The sequence below is a fragment of the Poecilia reticulata genome, linkage group LG13 (assembly GCF_000633615.1).
Source record: "Poecilia reticulata strain Guanapo linkage group LG13, Guppy_female_1.0+MT, whole genome shotgun sequence".
In the NCBI taxonomy this organism is placed as follows: domain Eukaryota; kingdom Metazoa; phylum Chordata; class Actinopteri; order Cyprinodontiformes; family Poeciliidae; genus Poecilia; species Poecilia reticulata.
In genome coordinates, this window is record NC_024343.1 from 16681454 (window position 1) to 16699379 (window position 17926).

The window sequence follows — 17926 nt, forward strand, 5'->3', positions numbered from 1 at the left end:
TCAGTATTAAAACAATAAAAGACCTGAAATATTTCAGTTGGTGTGCAATGAATCTAAAATATATTAGTTTAATTTTTATCATTACATTATGGAAATAATGAACTTTATCACAATATGCTAATTTTCTGAGAAGGACCTGTATATATATCTATATAGATCTATATATATCTTTTTCTTGTGGTGCTTTGTCACATTGTATTACATTGTATTAGCACCTTACAACAGTAATACACCCGTGAACCTTTGCAGCTTCCACTTTACCTTGATGCTGCCCACACCAGTCGGCTGCTCTGAAGTCACTTATGGGCATCGGAGCTTTGAGGACCCCAAAAAAATGTGTTATATACTTTTCATATATTTGCATTTGTAAAAATTGTTGAAAAACATTTTCCTCCCTTTTCGCAATATGATGCACCAAATTATGATGAAAGTTGTATTAAAATAACATACGCTGCTCTATCCTATTCCATTGTGCTGCGTTGCACCATGCGGCACAGGATTGCTTCAGACTGGATAGCTATATCTTGTAAGATGCTGTGTTTTATAGTGTTCAGATCAAAAACACGTCCAAAATTTAATTTTGCCCATTTCCTCTTTCTCCATTTGCAGCAGGAGAAGCCGAAGCTGATCGATCCTCTTGACTATGAGGCCGTCATCTCTGAACTTTGGGAGGAGCTGAAGGAGGACCCGCTCAGAGAGCTGCTCCTCTTCCCCGACAATGATTTCTCGGTAAGTGAAAGTTTTCGGTGGTTTGTGCCGTCGTGTAGAAATCAATCTGTAGGGTTCCTATCTGCATTCAGACTTTATAGAGTCATTGGCACACAAGGCTACAAGAAACCTTTCTGTTGCGTCTGACCTTTTTAGACTGATGATTTGGATGCTAGAAAATAATTGGGTTTGTTGTTGGACATTTGTCAAAGTGTTTCATCTGAACCCCGGCTAGTTTAACTCAACATTTCCCGACAAAAACAGCCGCAACAAAAAAAAAAAAAAAGCTCTTGGCTGATCGAGTGAGTCAGTTGTTGAGCTGGAGCTCCTGGAAAATTTCAGATCTGCTTCATAAAAAGTTATTTACTTATTTAAAATTAGCATTAAATATTGCTGGGAATTGGCAGGACATTTTTGTTCGTCTATAGCAATGAAACCAAAAGATTGTAAATGAAATTGACCTTGACAGACTTATTATTAAAAGGCACTGTGTGTTACTTTCCAGCTCATTATGGAAGCCAATCATTTACACACACTAATCATGCATATAGAGGCTTACAGTCTTTTCAATCACTCAATAGCTCATTCTCTTAGGCTCTCCTTTAGCTCTTTGTTCATTAGCACCTTCATTACTATGCTAATGCTTTGCTGCAGATGTGCATCAACTGCACAATAAAATGGCCTCATTGGCTGCTTGTGGTTCAGAGTTTCATTTGCTTTTGACCCCAGAACTGAAGTTTTTTTTTTTATGTCTTTGCTGGTTGCCAGCTTCATTTGGCAGCAAAGCAATCTTCTCTGATTTTTATGTCTGCAGTGTGCTGTCAATGTTCTTTCTTATAAGTCAAAGTGGCTTGCCAGAGTATTAATCAAGGAGAAGGTATTTACTAGCTCTGCTCTTTTGCTAAATCACTGGAGAAATAAAAATTGTTGCCAGCTGACTGCACAGCATCTAAATCAAAGTCCGAACGTTGGTGTTGATTGGGTTTTATTCCTTTTTCTGCATTGGCAGGCTTGTAAAAAATGTATCAAAGCAATTTAATCTGGTTATTGATGTGCGTTTGAGATTTGATGTTTAGTTTATGGATAAGGAAATTGACTTTTTCTAATTTAAATTTGTGTAATTTACGAGTTAAATGCATTCAATTTTTGGTCTGAGCTCGTAAACTTATCGAACAATCTTTTGATGAAGTTGTTGAAGGATCTGAGGAGATTTGTGGCCATTCTCCTGTCTCCGTCTTTTTGCAAATTTTGAACTGCTGACCTGCGATTTCTCTGTGACATATTAAATCAGAAGCATGAACATTGCGGTGGTGTTCGTCCCCTACACCAGTTGGAAACTGTAATGTGTCTTTATGTGTTTCTTTTGTAGTAATGAACTCTTCTTCTCTGAGTGGCCTTTCAAATCCATACATTTTCAACGTAACACTTCCATCTCAGGGACACAGAAACATGTACTGCCTAGATGGTGTGATATCTTGACATTCTCACGCTGTTCATACTTGTGAATAATTGTTTGAACAGATGAACACGGCACCTTCAGTCACTGGGATATCGTACCCAAGATTGAACCAAAATCCTTTTTATCTTGGCTTGTTTCTATTGATCATTCCCATAACGTCACATGTGAAAGCAGAGAGTTTGAAAAAGGAAGAAGAATTTTTCAGTATCAAATGCTTGCCATGTAGAGTAAAACCTTTGAAAACATTTTGTCTCATTTGATAACAGGCCCTTAAAAGAAGTGTAAATCCTCTAGCCGTGAGATGACGGGACGTTATCAAACACTCACCATGTTGGTTAAGATGTAGCTTAACCAACATGGTGTTAGACTAAACAACATTTCTGAATTGTCAGCTTGTAACACTAATTGTCTGTTTGCGGTTACAGTGGATGATTCACATTGGTTTGATATTCACCCAAAACTTCCACTGACCATAAAAGATTAAATCAGGTCTCTGTGATCTCACCCAGTGTCTTGTAAAAAGCTGCATTTTTCACATTCATGGACATAATTTGGGCTAATAAGGATTAAAAGTCTGAACCGTAGTTGTCTGAAGGACCACCAGCACAATGAAGGTGGCGCCTCTCACAATGGCTGCAGCCTCAAGCGCCTGCTTTTGGATGAGCTGTACGGAAATGAAGTTCTGTTTTGCTTCTGTACAATGATAATAAAGATGTTCTGATTAAAATGTGTAAATCTATCAAAAAAAAAAAAACCCTAAGGATTTTGGGTATTTGTTTCATCTGCAGGGGTGTCTGTAGAAAACTCGACAGAGGAAGATTTTTAAGACAACTGTCTTGGTGTCAAAATGTTAGAGAGTAACTGTTTTAGTTTCTGATTCTAAAGTGTTGGCTGCAGGCGTCAAACGTTATTTCTATCTTTAAAACTTTTCTCACCTTCTCTCCAGCCGGTGTTTGGCAGTTATTTTCAGTGTCCGGAAAATAACATGTCGTCAAACAAACTGCGAACTGATTTAGCCGCTGTAAAATCTGCACTTCTAAAATTCAGTTTTTGAATGTGCTGCATATGTGAAGAAGCACCGAATGTCGACGCTAAAAACTGTGAGAAACTAAAACAAGAATAAAATCAAGAAAAAGACGTAGCTTTGTATTAACTTGTTATGGAATGAGTAACAGTGAAAGTACAAAGATTTCACTGTATTTACAAAACTTATGAAATGATCTAACTGCTTTTATATTAAATACAAACATAGTTAAAAAGCTAAATAAAAAGCTAGCTAAATGCCCACTAAATTTTGTAGAAATGTTCAGGTGGATTTTAAAAAGAGTAACCCACCTAGCCAGTTGTGCTTTTAGAGAGTAACACCAGTCTAACAAGCTCAAATCAGCTGGTTGAGTAATTTTATTGCTTGTTCTGATTGCTAGCTTGGTCTCTGCTAATGAACCAACATGCTGCTTGCATCTAACTGTATCTTTAAAACATGGCCCGATCGCACTGAAGGTTGGTTGGTGCTTCTTTAGTTTCCAGGCCACGGTTTTCTTTACGTGTGACTGGAAATATTTACAATCAGCTACAATTAAGCCCAAAGCATATTCATACCCCTGGCAGATTTAGGTTTAAAGTACATTTTTTATTATTATTATTTTACCAACATTCTTCTCCAGTCTACAAGACATGTTAATGCTTAAGAATGGTACAGCCAAAGTTGTTCTTGAATCTGATAGGCAGCAGCTAAAGATTAGGGTGATGGCAAGGAGGCCTTCCAATGTCAAGGGCTTGGACCTCATTGCCAGATAGTAGTTACAGAAACAGTGAAAACATGCAAAAGCAGTGTCAATACATATTTCTATCACTGATACCTAGGCTGTGCTAAGCTAAGCTGTGGCTCTTTTAAAGAAGAGGACACATATACATATCCATGTTTACAAAAATCATTTCATTTAAATATGTGTGTTCATTTTTATGCAGATAAAACTGAAGAAGTTACACAATAAGTTTCACATTCATAAATCTACTCTTGGTCTTATTCCACATTGTCTTTAATAAAGGAACCTGTGGCATGTTTCTTGTTTTTTATTTATTTTATTTTATTTATTTTAATTTAATTTTTTATTTTTTTTGCTTTTATGTGTTATCAGACTTGGTCAAAATAAGAATTGGAAGGTTAGACCTTTAAGACAAATCCATGCCATTAAAATGAGACTTACTAGTTTTTAGCACCAACAACAATTAAGTCAATCTATGGGGGAAAAAATTACAGATCTAACTTTAACTACACCTTCAATCAATCAAGTTCTCTGAACAGGTGGGGGTTTTAAAGGAACTTATTGTTTCAGCTTTTTTCTCCACTGCTGAAACACTGAGTTCACACTGTGCTGCATACAAGCCTTTCTGGCTGTACGCCACACTACAGCATCTTTTTTTCTTTTCAGAGATCCATTAGTAAATTCTTAAACAATGTTTGAGAATGAACTACAGCAAATATTTGAAGTATCTCTCAATTTGGTAACCAACCGTCATCTACCCATTTATTTTTGCAGGTATCCACGGTGCCTCAAGAGAGACGAACTCTCAACTCAACGGTCCCTGAAGGGGCAGAACTCCAGGCTGAGTGTCTGCTGGTCAGACAAGTAAGATGCTTTTACTGTTTTATGCCTATTGATTTATCGCTTTACTCAGTATCTGTCTTTAAACTCGGTTGTTTTATTTAGGTTTTTGTCTCCTCTTAGTTGTTCAGCCTTTTGTTTGATGGTACTTCATTGCTATCACTGTGCGAGAAAGCCTTTCGCTGAATTCAATGTGGTTTGAAGGGGAGGAAAGGAAAGATCGGTTGGTGGTCGGCTGTCAGTTTAACCTACACTAATTTTACGATTTCCTGACTCAAAAGGCAAAGTTCTTTTGTGTTTCTGCGACAAACTAGCGGTGATGTGCATGAAATGGGGTTCAGCTTGGAGCAATATCTGAGATGTCAGATAGGTACAGCTAAAAGGAGCATAATATTTCTGACCTTATCTTTTTCATCTGTACACTTTCTTATGGTTACATTTGAATCTAGTAACCGTTGGGTTACTAGTTTTTGTTTCTTTGGCAACAAATTATTCATGTCGATGTGTATAAATGGATTAAAGGGAAATGTGAAACTTTGTTGACCAAACGAGCAGGATGTGAAACTTCCCTGCAGCCTCTGTGACTTCCACTGTACTGCACAAACCGTCTGAAAGCAGACATTTAACCAGTCAAGCAATCTCTGGCAAGCTAAAGATATCTCTGGTGACGGAATCTAAATTTAGTTCCCCTGGATGAATTTAAATATTCTAGATAAATATATATATATATATATTTTTTTTTTTTTGCTTTAGAGTCATCTCATCTGCCCTGTTTTTCTGACCCGTGAATAATTTTTACCTGCTTTATATCCACATTTTCCCCAGACAATGGTCTTATTAAAAGAAAAAAAAAGTCAATATTTAATTTCTCACCCTGTTTTTCAGGCCTGCAAATATTATAACTCTGAGCTCAATGTGGTCCAGTTCAAGTATGACGACTATGCTGGAGACTATCGCTTGCTGCCAAGGTAGTAACATGTTTTCCCTTTATTATGTAACATTTCTTTGTATATTAATATTAAAAAAAACATTTTTTGTGAATTATGAAGAGTGAATTAATAAGGATGCAAAGATGGAGCTCTATAATTTGAGTAAGCTCAGCTTCCTGCTTAAATGATAAGACTACTGTTTAATCTTTTCGTGTTATGCTGCGCCATGCTTTTATGTTTTTGTTTGCACAGTTTTTTTGTTTATTACACATGTTAAAAGTTTTCTGAATTCCCAGTTCAGCTGAATTGCATATAAAAACAGGACTATTATTGCATACCACTCTTCCTTATGTGTGGGTGCTGACATGAACATGGGGAAGGTGAATTTTGTGTCTGCTCCACCATTTCTGTGTCAATTTGACTATTTTGAAACATTATCCTGATGAAAGACCCAATAAGTAGCCGTTTTTGGTTTTCCGTCTGGTGTCACCAGATGTCTATTCAGTTTCTAAGGGGTTGTGATACGATGTAGCCTCTCAAACAAGATTCTCGGGGCCTTTGGAAGAGAAACATCATCACATATCCTACCATTTACGACAGTGAACGTCAGGGACTTTTGTGCATAGTCCTCTGTATCCTTTATCTCATGCCAAATCTCCCTCTTTTTTTTATTTATTTATCTGCTCAAACTTGGCCTCATTTGACCAAATTCCTGTAGTGCTTGGCAAACTCCACTTGTTACATTTCAGATGGGTGGACAGAAAAAGCCTTTTCCCGAGCTACACGCCCAAACAAGCAGTCAGGACGTAGATAACGTCTAGTGTTTGTCATGGCGTCTTGATGACAGAAGATATACTTTCCTCCTTATCCAGCCTGGTTTGATACAGTTTCAGTTGTTTAAATTTAAGCTGTAGACATGGGTGAGTTGGATAAGTAATTATTTTCTTGCAGTGAGTGTCGGCACATATATCTGCCTCACTTGACTTACATTTTTCTCCTCGTCTTTCCATTTAGAAGATTGACTAAGAGAAATGGGACTTTGTGTCATGCCATATTTTTATACCCCGAGGAAACAGGAGTCATGGTTTTCCGCTTTGGTCAACATACAAAGTAAAGCAGCATTTACGTAATCTGATTATTATATTTATTCTACTGGAATCAATAAATCAATGCGGTTGTTTTGCTCACTTAGTAAATGTTCTCAGATTAAAGGTGGAATGTTTTTACGTTTAATACTGGAGAAGATGCTCCTACTCTAAAGGAGGAATTATTTCAATGACACTTCACACCAACAATAATTGTTGCGGGGACGGTCTCTTTTTGTTTTGTTTTACATTAGCAACCATCTTGTATTTTCCAAGGACCTTACATTTCTTCTGCTACCCCATTCTTCTGATGTCGGTCCTCCTGTTAGACATGAATTGAATAACGGAGTCTCTGCTCTGAATCAGTCAGTTAACTTTAGCTTAGCGAGTCCCAGGAAGGCTGACCCAGAACGGCCCTTCGGCCACAGGAATGTCCCTCTTCTGTCCCCTGGGTTGCCACTATATTCTTTCAGCCGGTTCACATGACCTCTGATACGACATCGTGGATGAACCATAAAATAAAACGGAGGCATAAAGACAAGTTAGAGCACAACACTTACAGTCCCCAAAGTGCTGTCATTTAAAAACGTAGGACACACAAATTGTAGAGCGTTTGCTCAATTTACATGTAAACATGTTGTTTGCTCTGGATTTATGGAACAATCTGAAGTGAAATGTGCTCCAAAAAACCTAATGACAATGAGGAATAATAGCTCGTTGTCACTGCTGTGATTTGAGTGAAGAGGCTGCCGTGTTGTGTTTTCCACCCAGCAGAAGTCTTCCCATGTCGGTCTGCCAGCCCACAGTCGCTGCAATTCTTCTAAACGTAGTCCAACAAGAGGTTTTCCCGGACAGCTTTTACTGCCGTTAGACCTTTCGCAGAGGTCTGACGGCTCCAGGGCCGTCCTCCACAGACTCCAGCCTTGCGGTCTGCCCCTCACAGCACACACACACGCACACACGCACACACACACACACACACACACACACACACACACACACACACACACACATAAAAACGTTTCATCCCATCGCTCACACACAAAGACGTGTCCTCCTGTAAAAATTAGTGCAGCGGGATCCAGTGAGGGCTACTTATTGTTGAGTCCTGGCAGAGATCGATGGAGCGGAGGCAGCCTCACGCGCTTGTTTGCGCTCCTCCCGATTGAGAGCAATAATCCAACATAGCAAGTTATTTTTTTTCTTCCTTCTATCAGATCATAGATGTACTGATTCAACTGCTTGTTTGGTTTTCCATTTCCTTTCAAGAAAACTGTACAAACCGGAGAAGCTGCCATCCCATTCTTTTGAGATTGACTATGAAGATGTGGACAAAGATGAGGTTTGTAATCACCTTTTTTATTTTTTTGGTGGAGTTAAAACTTTGCACACTGTTTACATCTTGCTCGTTTTTTCTTTTTTTCTTTTAACAACTGTGGCTCTCGCGTTTTGTAAAAAGATGCTGGTTTAGTGTCTAGAAGTTGAGTTTCTATTGAGAAGAGATTATTCCTTTATGACTGACTGTGTGTTTTTCTGCAGGACACCACATCTCTGTCCTCATCCAAAGGAGGAGGGGGCGGAGGTGGTGGAGGAGGCGGAGGGGGCATTGGTGTATTCCGGTCGGGCTGGCTTTATAAAGGAAACTTCAACAGCACAGTTAACAACAGCATCACTGTCCGAGTGAGGAGAAATGCATTGTTGTCTCTTTCCGCTTTTGCACACTGACTTATTGCCAAACTTTTTCTTTTTTTGCCCCCCACCCAAAAAAAAAAATGCTTTTGTTTGACGTTGACCTTTGGTTCAGCTTAAATCTACACATGCTGAGAAAAGTTTTCCCAAATAATAAAAAAAAATAGGAACAATTATAAATGTGTGCTTACGTTATTATTTAAAACGCACCACTATTGCATATCTGGCTTTAGGTTTATTTTACATTCTGGATTCTTATTTGTTTTACGTATAAAATCTGAATTTCTTAATTACTCTCTCGAAACATATTGTTTTGTTTTTGTGCAGTCATTTAAGCGGAGATACTTCCAGCTCACTCAGCTCACGGATAACTCCTACATCATGAACTTCTACAAGGATGAAAAGATCTCTAAGGAACCCAAAGGCTGCATCTTCCTGGACTCATGCACGGGTGTTGTACAGGTGGGTCTCACTAAATTCACGATCGCGACGCAGTGTTTGCCGCACGCACTTTACTGTGCACTGTATTTTGCAGGCAGCCGTCGTGCTGCACAAGGCCAGCTCACTTACTGCTTGTCTGGTCTCAAGACCACAAAATACCACCACAGATTTTCAACTAACATGTTAGGTTTCCGATGCGAACATCTGGTGCAAGACAAAATCCTGGTTAGTTGTAAACTAAGCGGAGTGCTTAATTTACAGCAGGACCTGCTTTACAATTAATCGCATGTCACAAAAACACCAGGCTCTCCGATTTTCAAAAGCGGTGAGAAGCCTTCGATGAAGGAACCGTGTTCTGAATGAGTAACTAATTGGCTCATCTTCGTTCCTCAAAGAACAACCGTCTGAGGAAGCACGCGTTCGAGCTGAAGATGAACGAGGTGACGTACTTCGTGCTGGCCGCGGAGAGCGAGCAGGACATGGAGGAGTGGATCAGCACGTTGACTCGCATTTTGCAGATAAGTCCCCCCGACGGGCCGGCCCCGGATCGCAAGAGTCTGGAACTCACCACAGAGAAACAGCAGGGTGAGACCCGATCGTGTTCTGGAACGCGAAATTCACCGTTATCGTGAGAAATGTGTTTCTTTGACTGCATCAATTGCACAAATCCTCCTAGGAGATGTAATGCTTTCCCTCCTGGACTTAGCTGAGCTAAATATTGTCTATCATCATTCTGGTGCTGTAATGGGTGGAATTTGTTTTGACGGGCTTGGAGTTTTTGTTTTTTTTATTTCAGGAAATGAGAGCTGAGAGTGACTCCACCTTTCATTTAGTAGTTGTTTCTAAACCTCTTGTACCAGCTGCATCGCAGGCCCACAGCCTCTAACTGAACATAACAGACTGTCAGACTCTTTAAACCAGGGAAAAAGTGAAGGAATGATGTAATGGCTTCAGGCTGCATGGCTCTGTGGTCTGCTGGCATGCCTCTAAATCAGGCTGTCGGTGTGTGGTGACCTATCATTAATGAGCCACCGTGTCTTTTCGGAAGAATAGCTCCAGGCAACGTGAGAGGCGCATTTCTGCTGAGGCCCGCCTGCGTTATTACCCATAAACGGTTCAAATGGAGTCATATTTTACACCTAACTGGATATGGGTCTGCTGGCTCAGGTAGCGGAGTGCTTAGTTTACAGCAGGACCTGTTTTAGAAAATGTTTTACGGCCTCATATTTACGTAACATGAACCGTTTGCGTAAACATTCCCATCCAATCAATGACGGCGGTCAACGCTTACGGACAGACTCCGGGGAGTCCTCATTGTGTTTTCCTCTCTCCCTGCAGACGTGTTTGACATGTCACTGAGTGACAGCTGTTTGCAGGAGAACGAAGAAACCACAGAGAACGGCATCCATCCAGATCTGGCGAAGGTTGGTTCCACTTATGGCTGAATCTTACAAGCAGTCCCACGACTCTGCTGTTCCAGCAAAGACTTCAAACTGTTCAGCTTCAAAGATGCATTTTATCTACTGCTGTTCTTGTTACAGGGTGCTTTGCATAGTAGAAAATAATTCGTCTGAAACATTTAAAACATCATACACTGACTTTTAAAAGTTGTATAGAAACTTATGAACATGCTTTAATAATGAGTTTTATTACACCAGCGCTGGTTATCTCGTCGTCTTCCTTGACATTCTGGGGAAGGCGTCAAACAATTATTTTGTGATGATCTCCAATCTTCCTTTCATATAGCATTATGCTCAGAATATTTTAATTTAAAAAATGGGCCTGAAGAGGCAAATTACAGCACATATTGTCTTACATAAGTAATATGTTTATTTTCTTCCTCCCATGGTAACAAAGAGCACAAACTGAGGGTTTAGGATCTGTTTCCGGGCAATAGATTTATTTAAGCTGTGGAAAACCAGAGTTTAGCTAAAGCATATCTGGTTCAAAGCATATGATTAGACTGGCCTCTTCTCTGCCTCTTCTTCACAATATTGACCCAATTTTCAATATGGACCTGCAGGCTCTGTGAATTACCTTAGATTGTGAGAGGTTTGGTGAATTTACCAAAAATAAGCACTGTATCCCAATTATAATCAGAGCTGACGTGTCTCATAGTTTATTATTAGTAATGGAGATTAGACCGTTGCATGATGGTTGTAAGAAATAAACTCATCGGCTGGTCTTGCGTTAGGGAACCTGAAAAGTTCGAGTACGAAGAAAATGAGTGAGCTGCAAATATGTAAGAAATTTGTTTTAGGAAGAGTATACTTAACATACAATTGCACAAAGGAAGCTATTTTTTTTATCCGTAAAAAAAAAAAAATTATGAAAGTGGGTAAGATCTACTGTATGTCAAAGCTGAACGATCCAATATTTCATGACCTCAGACCAAACCTTTGTCTTGGGTTACTGGATGAATTATTGGTACATCAATAGATAAAAGAAGAGAATAACCTACTAAGAAGGTGAGACAAATGCACCAAACAGAAATTAGCTCTGTCACCAGCCATGAGGAGTGAAGCTCAAGGCCTCTCTGGTTAGCAACCAGTAGTTTAAGGAATGCGTACTTGCTGCCCAGTAATAAAAAACAGAAGTTGGACGGTGCCAGTCCACCCTTTGTCTAATAACCAGGGGCATTTTCTCTGCCACATACAAGAAGACATTGTGGAATTTTAAAGAATTTAGTATGGAAGATAATAACACCAATTGTAGATTGTAATGACAAAAAGATTGTAAGTGTAATTTAAATTATAAAAGACAAAACAGTTGCTTTTAATTGCAGTTTCAATCACCAACTCAAAATAAATGTTACTCAAGGTACTCCACAAGAGAAATGGATGCAAATAATCTACAGAAGTAAATAATCAAGGTAATCCAATCTTGATTTATTAAACAAATTAAAAAAAAACATATCCAATTTTGTCCTTGTTATATTACAATGGAGGCAAGCAGAGTTTCATCATGCCAGGCAATTGGTAAACAGTTTTCTATCTACAGTAATCCAGACCAGCTTTGGGTCTCCTACTTTGTGGTGGAGCAATCCTTCATATGGGATTATGTCTTCCAGCACACTAAACCTGGAGCAAAACTGCAGAAATAACAGGATAACCTATAACGGCCAACTATCAGCTTTATCAAACAGGAAGGTTTAAGCATAGTCTTAAGAGGCTACGACTGGCTCCACAGGAGAAACGCCTCATACCTGAAAGATCTGCCTCCCATTTTACTTTTACCAGATCTAGGAGCCACCAGTAAATCTGCAGTCTGAGAGAGAAATGCCCCGTTGAGACAACATGGAACAATGAGATCTCAATTATATACTGGAGTTTGATCATTTTGATAATTTATATGCAAGACTGGCTTTTTTTTTAAATTTTGGACTTAACAAATTAACCAGAATCAACTGATGAGGAGCTAGAATTGAACAAATGTGACGTGTCCGTTTAATTCTCACCAGGTCTTTTCGCTGCAGCATTTCAGATTTACTAGCGCAGTGCTCTCACACACTTTGATGTTTTTCTACTGTCCATCTCTTTACAGTATATATCAGAGACAGATGAGGGAATTCGTTCTGTCAGAAGAGAAGGCCGATTGAATCTGTTTTCTCTTGATCCCGACACACCTGTAAGATTTTTTAAAATTTTATTTTAAATCCTCACTTGTTTTACTCGGAGCAGTTTGCGTCTGCGCTGCTCACAGCTACCCGTTTTATTTCACAAAGTAAACGTGTTGATCCAACTGCAGGTTTTGAGGAGCCCACGGACTGAGCACTCTTTGTCTGACGGCGCGCCGGTGCGTCCGTTTGAGGAGAAGCTTGGCAGAAGATTTATGATAACTTGCAAATCCCTGAATCTGATGCTGCAAGGCTGCGTCACCGAAAGCGAAACCGGGCCAGTCACAAATGTGAGGATAGGATATGTTGTCCTTTATTTATTTTTTTTCCTCCAAGTGTTGTTTCAACTAGAGTGACTAAATAAGGCATTTGATGATTATTGGTTATTTTCTCCTGGTTAAGTAAATTAGAAATGCAGCGGTTTAAAAAACAGACAAACTGTAAATGTGCAGACGCTGACAGGTTCAAATCTCCTCCAGATCGAGCCCTTCTTCGTGTCGCTGGCTTTGCTGGACGTACGAGAAGGAAGAAAAGTTTCCGCGGACTTCCACGTAGACCTAAATCACGAAGCCGTGCGTCAGATGCTCGGAGGAAGCGCCAGCAGGCCGGTGGGTTCCGGTTCGGGGGTGGGAGCTCAGGAAAATGGCCTGTCGTCTCCTGCTGAGAGGAAGCCAGGCGATTGTCACCTCAGCCCGGAGTTGGAGCAATGGCTTTGCTTCCCCAAGCAGGTACACGTTTTTTTTTTTCCCGTTGCGCCTTTTGCCCCGTAGAATGAATCTAGCAGTCAGACTGTCTCATGGTTTACTTGCAGGCCATTTTCTCAGTTACCAACCCCCACACTGACATCGTCATGGTGGCAAGAGTGGAAAAGGTGCTGATGGGAAACATTGCCGCTGGGACAGAACCCTACATCAAAAATACAGACTCAAGCAAGGTCAGTATTTACACCTTTCAGATATTAGATTTTTCTAAGGTTTTGTCGGAGACGTTCCCTTTTCCTTCTTCCGTTTTCAGCAGTCCGTGTGGTCTTTGTTTCAGACTGCTTAGCTAATCAGCAGACATTCAATCAGCTACCTTTGGTTTTGCATCTAACAACCCCCTGATTTAGTCAGGGGGTTGTGGTCAGCTCTTCAATCTAGAGCTGACCACAAAAATGTAAGCTGTTAAAATTTACTAAAGTACCCACTCATTCACTTTTTTTTTTTGCTTTTAATCTGAACAGACTGTGCAGAAGACTTTGAAAACCAACAAGCAGTTTTGCAGCAAACTGGGGAAGTACCGAATGCCATTCGCCTGGTCCGTCAGGTGAGTAATGGCTCACTGAAAAATGTTTCTTCATAGTTACTATCGGTGAGTTTATGATTTATGTTCCATTTTGTCTTTATTAGGCCGGTGTTTAAAGACGGCCATGGCGGGCTGGACCGCGAGTCCCGTTTCTCGCCTCTCTTCAAGCAAGAGAGCAATAAGATTTCTACCGATGATCTGATAAAGTTGGTTTCTGAATACAGGAGGTGAGATAACTTGAACGCGAAAAGAAAACGACCTGCTTGTCTTCAAGATAAGACGCATAGTTATCACCTCTGCTTTTTTTTTTTCCTCTGCAGAGCTGAGAAGACCAGCAAACTGCAGACTGTCCCTGGGACCCTGGACATAGCCATAGAAAATGCTCCTTTGGAGCATCCCAGTATGTATCCCAGTGATTCTCCACTCTCTGCTTTCGTCAGGTCTCCAATCTAACCCGAAACCCTGTCTTTCAGATTGCGTGACGTCCTCGTACGTTCCGGTGAAGCCTTTTGAAGAGCTGAGCAAACACCAGCCCACCGTTGAGATGGAGGAGTTTGTACAGGACACCACCAAGTTCACCCAACCGCACCGCGTCTATAGAAACCACATCTACGTCTACCCAAAACACCTCAAGTACGACAGCCAGAAGAGTTTTGCCAAGGTGGGTTTTGTTGAGTTACATCCCGACGTAAAGTATGTAAAAAACGGGATGCGAGTTAAATGTTAAACTACTTCCAATAATCCTCCTGGTATGCATATTTCTAATGCCCGTTTTATTGTGCGGTTTTACATGTTCACTCGTTAGCATTACAATGGTCCTATTGTGTGCAGGCTCGTAACCTTGCAGTCTACGTCGAGTTCCGCAGTTCAGACGAAGAAGTTGCCAAACCATTAAAGGTAGAACATTATCCCTCTTTAAAATAAAATACAAAAAATCCTGATGGGGACTTTTATTGGAATTGCATGTGATTCATTTGTTGCCCAAATTAAGTTTTCTCCAACATGGGGGGGGGATTTCTATTTTAGTGCATCTATGGCAAGCCTGGAGGAGCAGTCTTCACCACAGCGGCCTGCTCCACCGTCCTCCATCACTCCCAGAACCCTGACTTCTATGACGAGGTGAGCTGGAGAAGGAGATGTCTGGAGTCGGCTCTTGAGGGATGAATTGTTCTCTTGAAGAGGGGTTGCCGTCTTCCCACCACTCGTCTAACATTTCCGTCTCCGCAGGTGAAGATTGAGCTTCCTATTCAGCTTCATGAAAAGCACCACCTACTTTTCTCATTTTACCACGTCACATGCGACATCAACGCAAAGACGAGCTCGAAAAGGAAAGAGGCCTTAGAGACCCCAGGTGAGAGTGCGCTGGAGTCTGAGTCAGGTTATGGGATAACTTTGGTTCGATCTTACGCGTAAAAAAATAAATATATGCGTCCTATTTGTCAGTGGGGTATTCTTGGCTGCCTATACTGAAAGAAGGTCGAGTGTCATCTCAGGAGTTCAGCATTCCCGTCTCCTGTAACCTGCCTCCTGGATACCTTGCCATCAAAGAAGCCAGCAACACCAAGGTAAGAGTAACAGATGAGAAGATTAGGCGATTGTAACAAAAGATTTTGCAAAGAATTGCACATAAAGGGATTTGAAGTGTAAAATTTTTTTTTTCTTTTCACAACTCGAGCTGCTTTTATTTCCTCTTAACCAGAATGGAGCTGACGTGAAATGGGTTGATGGAGGAAAAACGATCTTCAAAGTGTCCACCAATGTTATTTCAACTGTATACACTCAGGTAAGACATTGAACTGTGCTTTCAGTATCTGCTTATTTTCAAGTTTTACACCATATTGCGTAAACACACATATTCGCACGTTGCAAGACCAATAAGGACATGCAAATGACAAGCGGTGACTTTCTAACGCAGTGTTTCACCAAACCCTTGACGACATAGACTTTCTCGAAATGTCTGCTTGTTATTGTAAGTCCTCTAATTTATTAGCACAGTGATACCGGCTTCACACTTTTATACACGTTCCTTTGATATTTATGATGCATGAAAGCTTATGTGTGACAAAAGCCATAACAAAATGGCAGTCACCGTGTCTTGTTACGTAAAGTATGCAAAACTCTCGTGTGTGCAAAATAATGTAAAGTTAATATAAATGCATATTTCTGTGTATATGTTTCTATTCAGTTTTGAAACTGAAGCCTGTTGGACGATTAGCAGAAGAATCCCTCTTACGGGTCTAGATTAGGATAACTTAATCAGCAAAATGTAGAACTAATTTGAAAAAAAATAATCTCACATCAGCACATGCTAATAAAAGTTATTTTATGGACAAAATAAACAACAAAACATTTTCTGTTGCTCTTGAAGTTCAACAAATGACCTCAGGCAGGTAAGGTGATTTACATAGTGCTATGAAAATATATCTGAGGTTTTGCATTCTTTTTTCTTTTTTTTTTTTTAAAAAGGAGCTCTCTAAGTAATGTTTCAGCTGCTTGCTGCTGCTTTTTATGAACCCGTCTCTGTTTGCCAGGACCCCCACCTGAACCGTTTCTTCCAGCAGTGCCAGAAGAGAGAGCTGGACCTCTCTCAGCCTCCTACCTCCAACTTCCTCAACTGCCTGAAGGTCAGAAGAAAGCCAGCAAAAAATCTGCTCTTATTTCAAAAAGCTGTAACATTGGCTTATAACTCCTACTTTTAATGAACACAACTGCAAATCAGATTTTTATTTTTATTTTTTAAGCCTCTTCTACCTCGCTCATTTATTTTATTTATTTTTTTACTCCTCATACATCTCCAGGGCCTCCTCAGCATGGAGAGAATCCCAGTGATTGTTCGGTTTTTGCCTGTTCTTTTCAACCAGCTGTTCAAGGTTCTGACTCAGAATGACAATGATGAGGTCACTACTGCCACCACCAGGTAAACAGTGGCGCTGCATGGCCATTGTGCATGTTGAAGGCATTGGTGCTGATTTAGTTAAATATATGAAAAGCTTGCCGTAACAATAATAATTAAAACAAATTATTCTTAGTTCTTGTCCATTTTATAGATAGGCAAATTATTATATGCATTAGTTAAAAGAAAATGACGTCTTTGTCGTTACTTTGTATCTGCAGAGTGTTGGTTCACATTGTTGGCAAGTGTCATGAAGAAAACCTGGATCATTACCTGCAGTCTTACATTAAGGTAAAGTGTAAGAGATGAATGTTTGTGTTAATGTGGCTTTCTGGGAAATTAGGAAAGTTTGTTTTTGTACCCGTGTTGTTTTCAGGAAGATCGCACAATGCTTTTAAAAGCTCTCGATGAAATAAAGAAGAGAAAGAGCCGCAGATCTGGGGCACCTCAGCCCTCTCAGCGAGAAACACAAAACAATTTAAAAAATTGTTTTTTTTTATTTAGTGAAAAAAGAGAGAGAAAGTTAGACAAAAAGAGATGGAAAAAAAACTCTCAAGACCCACTTCATGTTGGCCACAGAGCAGGAAATCTGCAGAGTCTGAAGAGGCAACAGCAGAGAGGGAGTGCTGGGAGGGACGGGGAGATGACCAATAGAGCTAATGAAACTGAGGTTGCCATAGTAACAGACCGGCATGATGAAGTGGTGTCCAATTTAAACTGCTGAGTGAGTCTGTGAGAGGTTATAATGATTATAGCGGTTTTCCTTTTTTTTTTTCTAGATTCCCTTCCAATATAAAATATATTTTTAAAAAATGTATTTCATTGCCTTTTTAAATATTTTAATTTTGATTTATTCTTTCTGAAAGACGATCATGTATTTAAAATGTTTCATTATGACATAGCTTTCTAGTTAAAATCGCTTCCTATTCTAAATGTTTGTGAACAACAAAATAATCTTTATTAAACTGTCTAAAATTCAATTACTACAGCATGAGGTTTTTTTTTTTTGCAAGACTGCTGCCCTTCTGGAAGTATACCTGTAACCTGAGTTTTTAATCTTTATTTTATTTATTTATTTATTTATTTTCAGTATGTGTTTAAATCAGAGGATCATGGCTTTCGGACAGTTCATGAAGAGCTGGCTAAAGGGATGACCTTTGACCTGAAGAGCAATGAGCAGGCAGCAGTCAGGAATGTCCTCAAGGTTTGTCTCCAC

At 39.8% G+C, this 17926-nt stretch overlaps 1 protein-coding gene across 8 annotated transcripts in view; it reads left to right on the top strand.

Annotated features, from left to right (window-relative positions):
• dock10 (dedicator of cytokinesis 10) overlaps window positions 1-17926 on the top strand; it is a 67777-nt gene that overhangs the window by 30242 nt on the left and 19609 nt on the right. For all 8 annotated transcript variants that reach the window (XM_017308311.1, XM_017308309.1, XM_017308308.1 and 5 more), the window contains exons 2-26: window positions 610-729; window positions 4708-4797; window positions 5659-5741; window positions 8057-8129; window positions 8327-8467; window positions 8804-8938; window positions 9313-9502; window positions 10256-10341; window positions 12461-12544; window positions 12665-12823; window positions 13013-13261; window positions 13345-13467; window positions 13756-13838; window positions 13922-14044; window positions 14138-14217; window positions 14291-14478; window positions 14649-14714; window positions 14844-14936; window positions 15045-15168; window positions 15261-15382; window positions 15517-15600; window positions 16349-16441; window positions 16616-16734; window positions 16932-17001; window positions 17801-17914. In XM_017308311.1, the coding sequence (XP_017163800.1) occupies window positions 610-729; window positions 4708-4797; window positions 5659-5741; window positions 8057-8129; window positions 8327-8467; window positions 8804-8938; window positions 9313-9502; window positions 10256-10341; window positions 12461-12544; window positions 12665-12823; window positions 13013-13261; window positions 13345-13467; window positions 13756-13838; window positions 13922-14044; window positions 14138-14217; window positions 14291-14478; window positions 14649-14714; window positions 14844-14936; window positions 15045-15168; window positions 15261-15382; window positions 15517-15600; window positions 16349-16441; window positions 16616-16734; window positions 16932-17001; window positions 17801-17914 (2892 nt within the window). The remainder of the gene's footprint in view (window positions 1-609; window positions 730-4707; window positions 4798-5658; window positions 5742-8056; window positions 8130-8326; window positions 8468-8803; window positions 8939-9312; window positions 9503-10255; window positions 10342-12460; window positions 12545-12664; window positions 12824-13012; window positions 13262-13344; window positions 13468-13755; window positions 13839-13921; window positions 14045-14137; window positions 14218-14290; window positions 14479-14648; window positions 14715-14843; window positions 14937-15044; window positions 15169-15260; window positions 15383-15516; window positions 15601-16348; window positions 16442-16615; window positions 16735-16931; window positions 17002-17800; window positions 17915-17926) is intronic.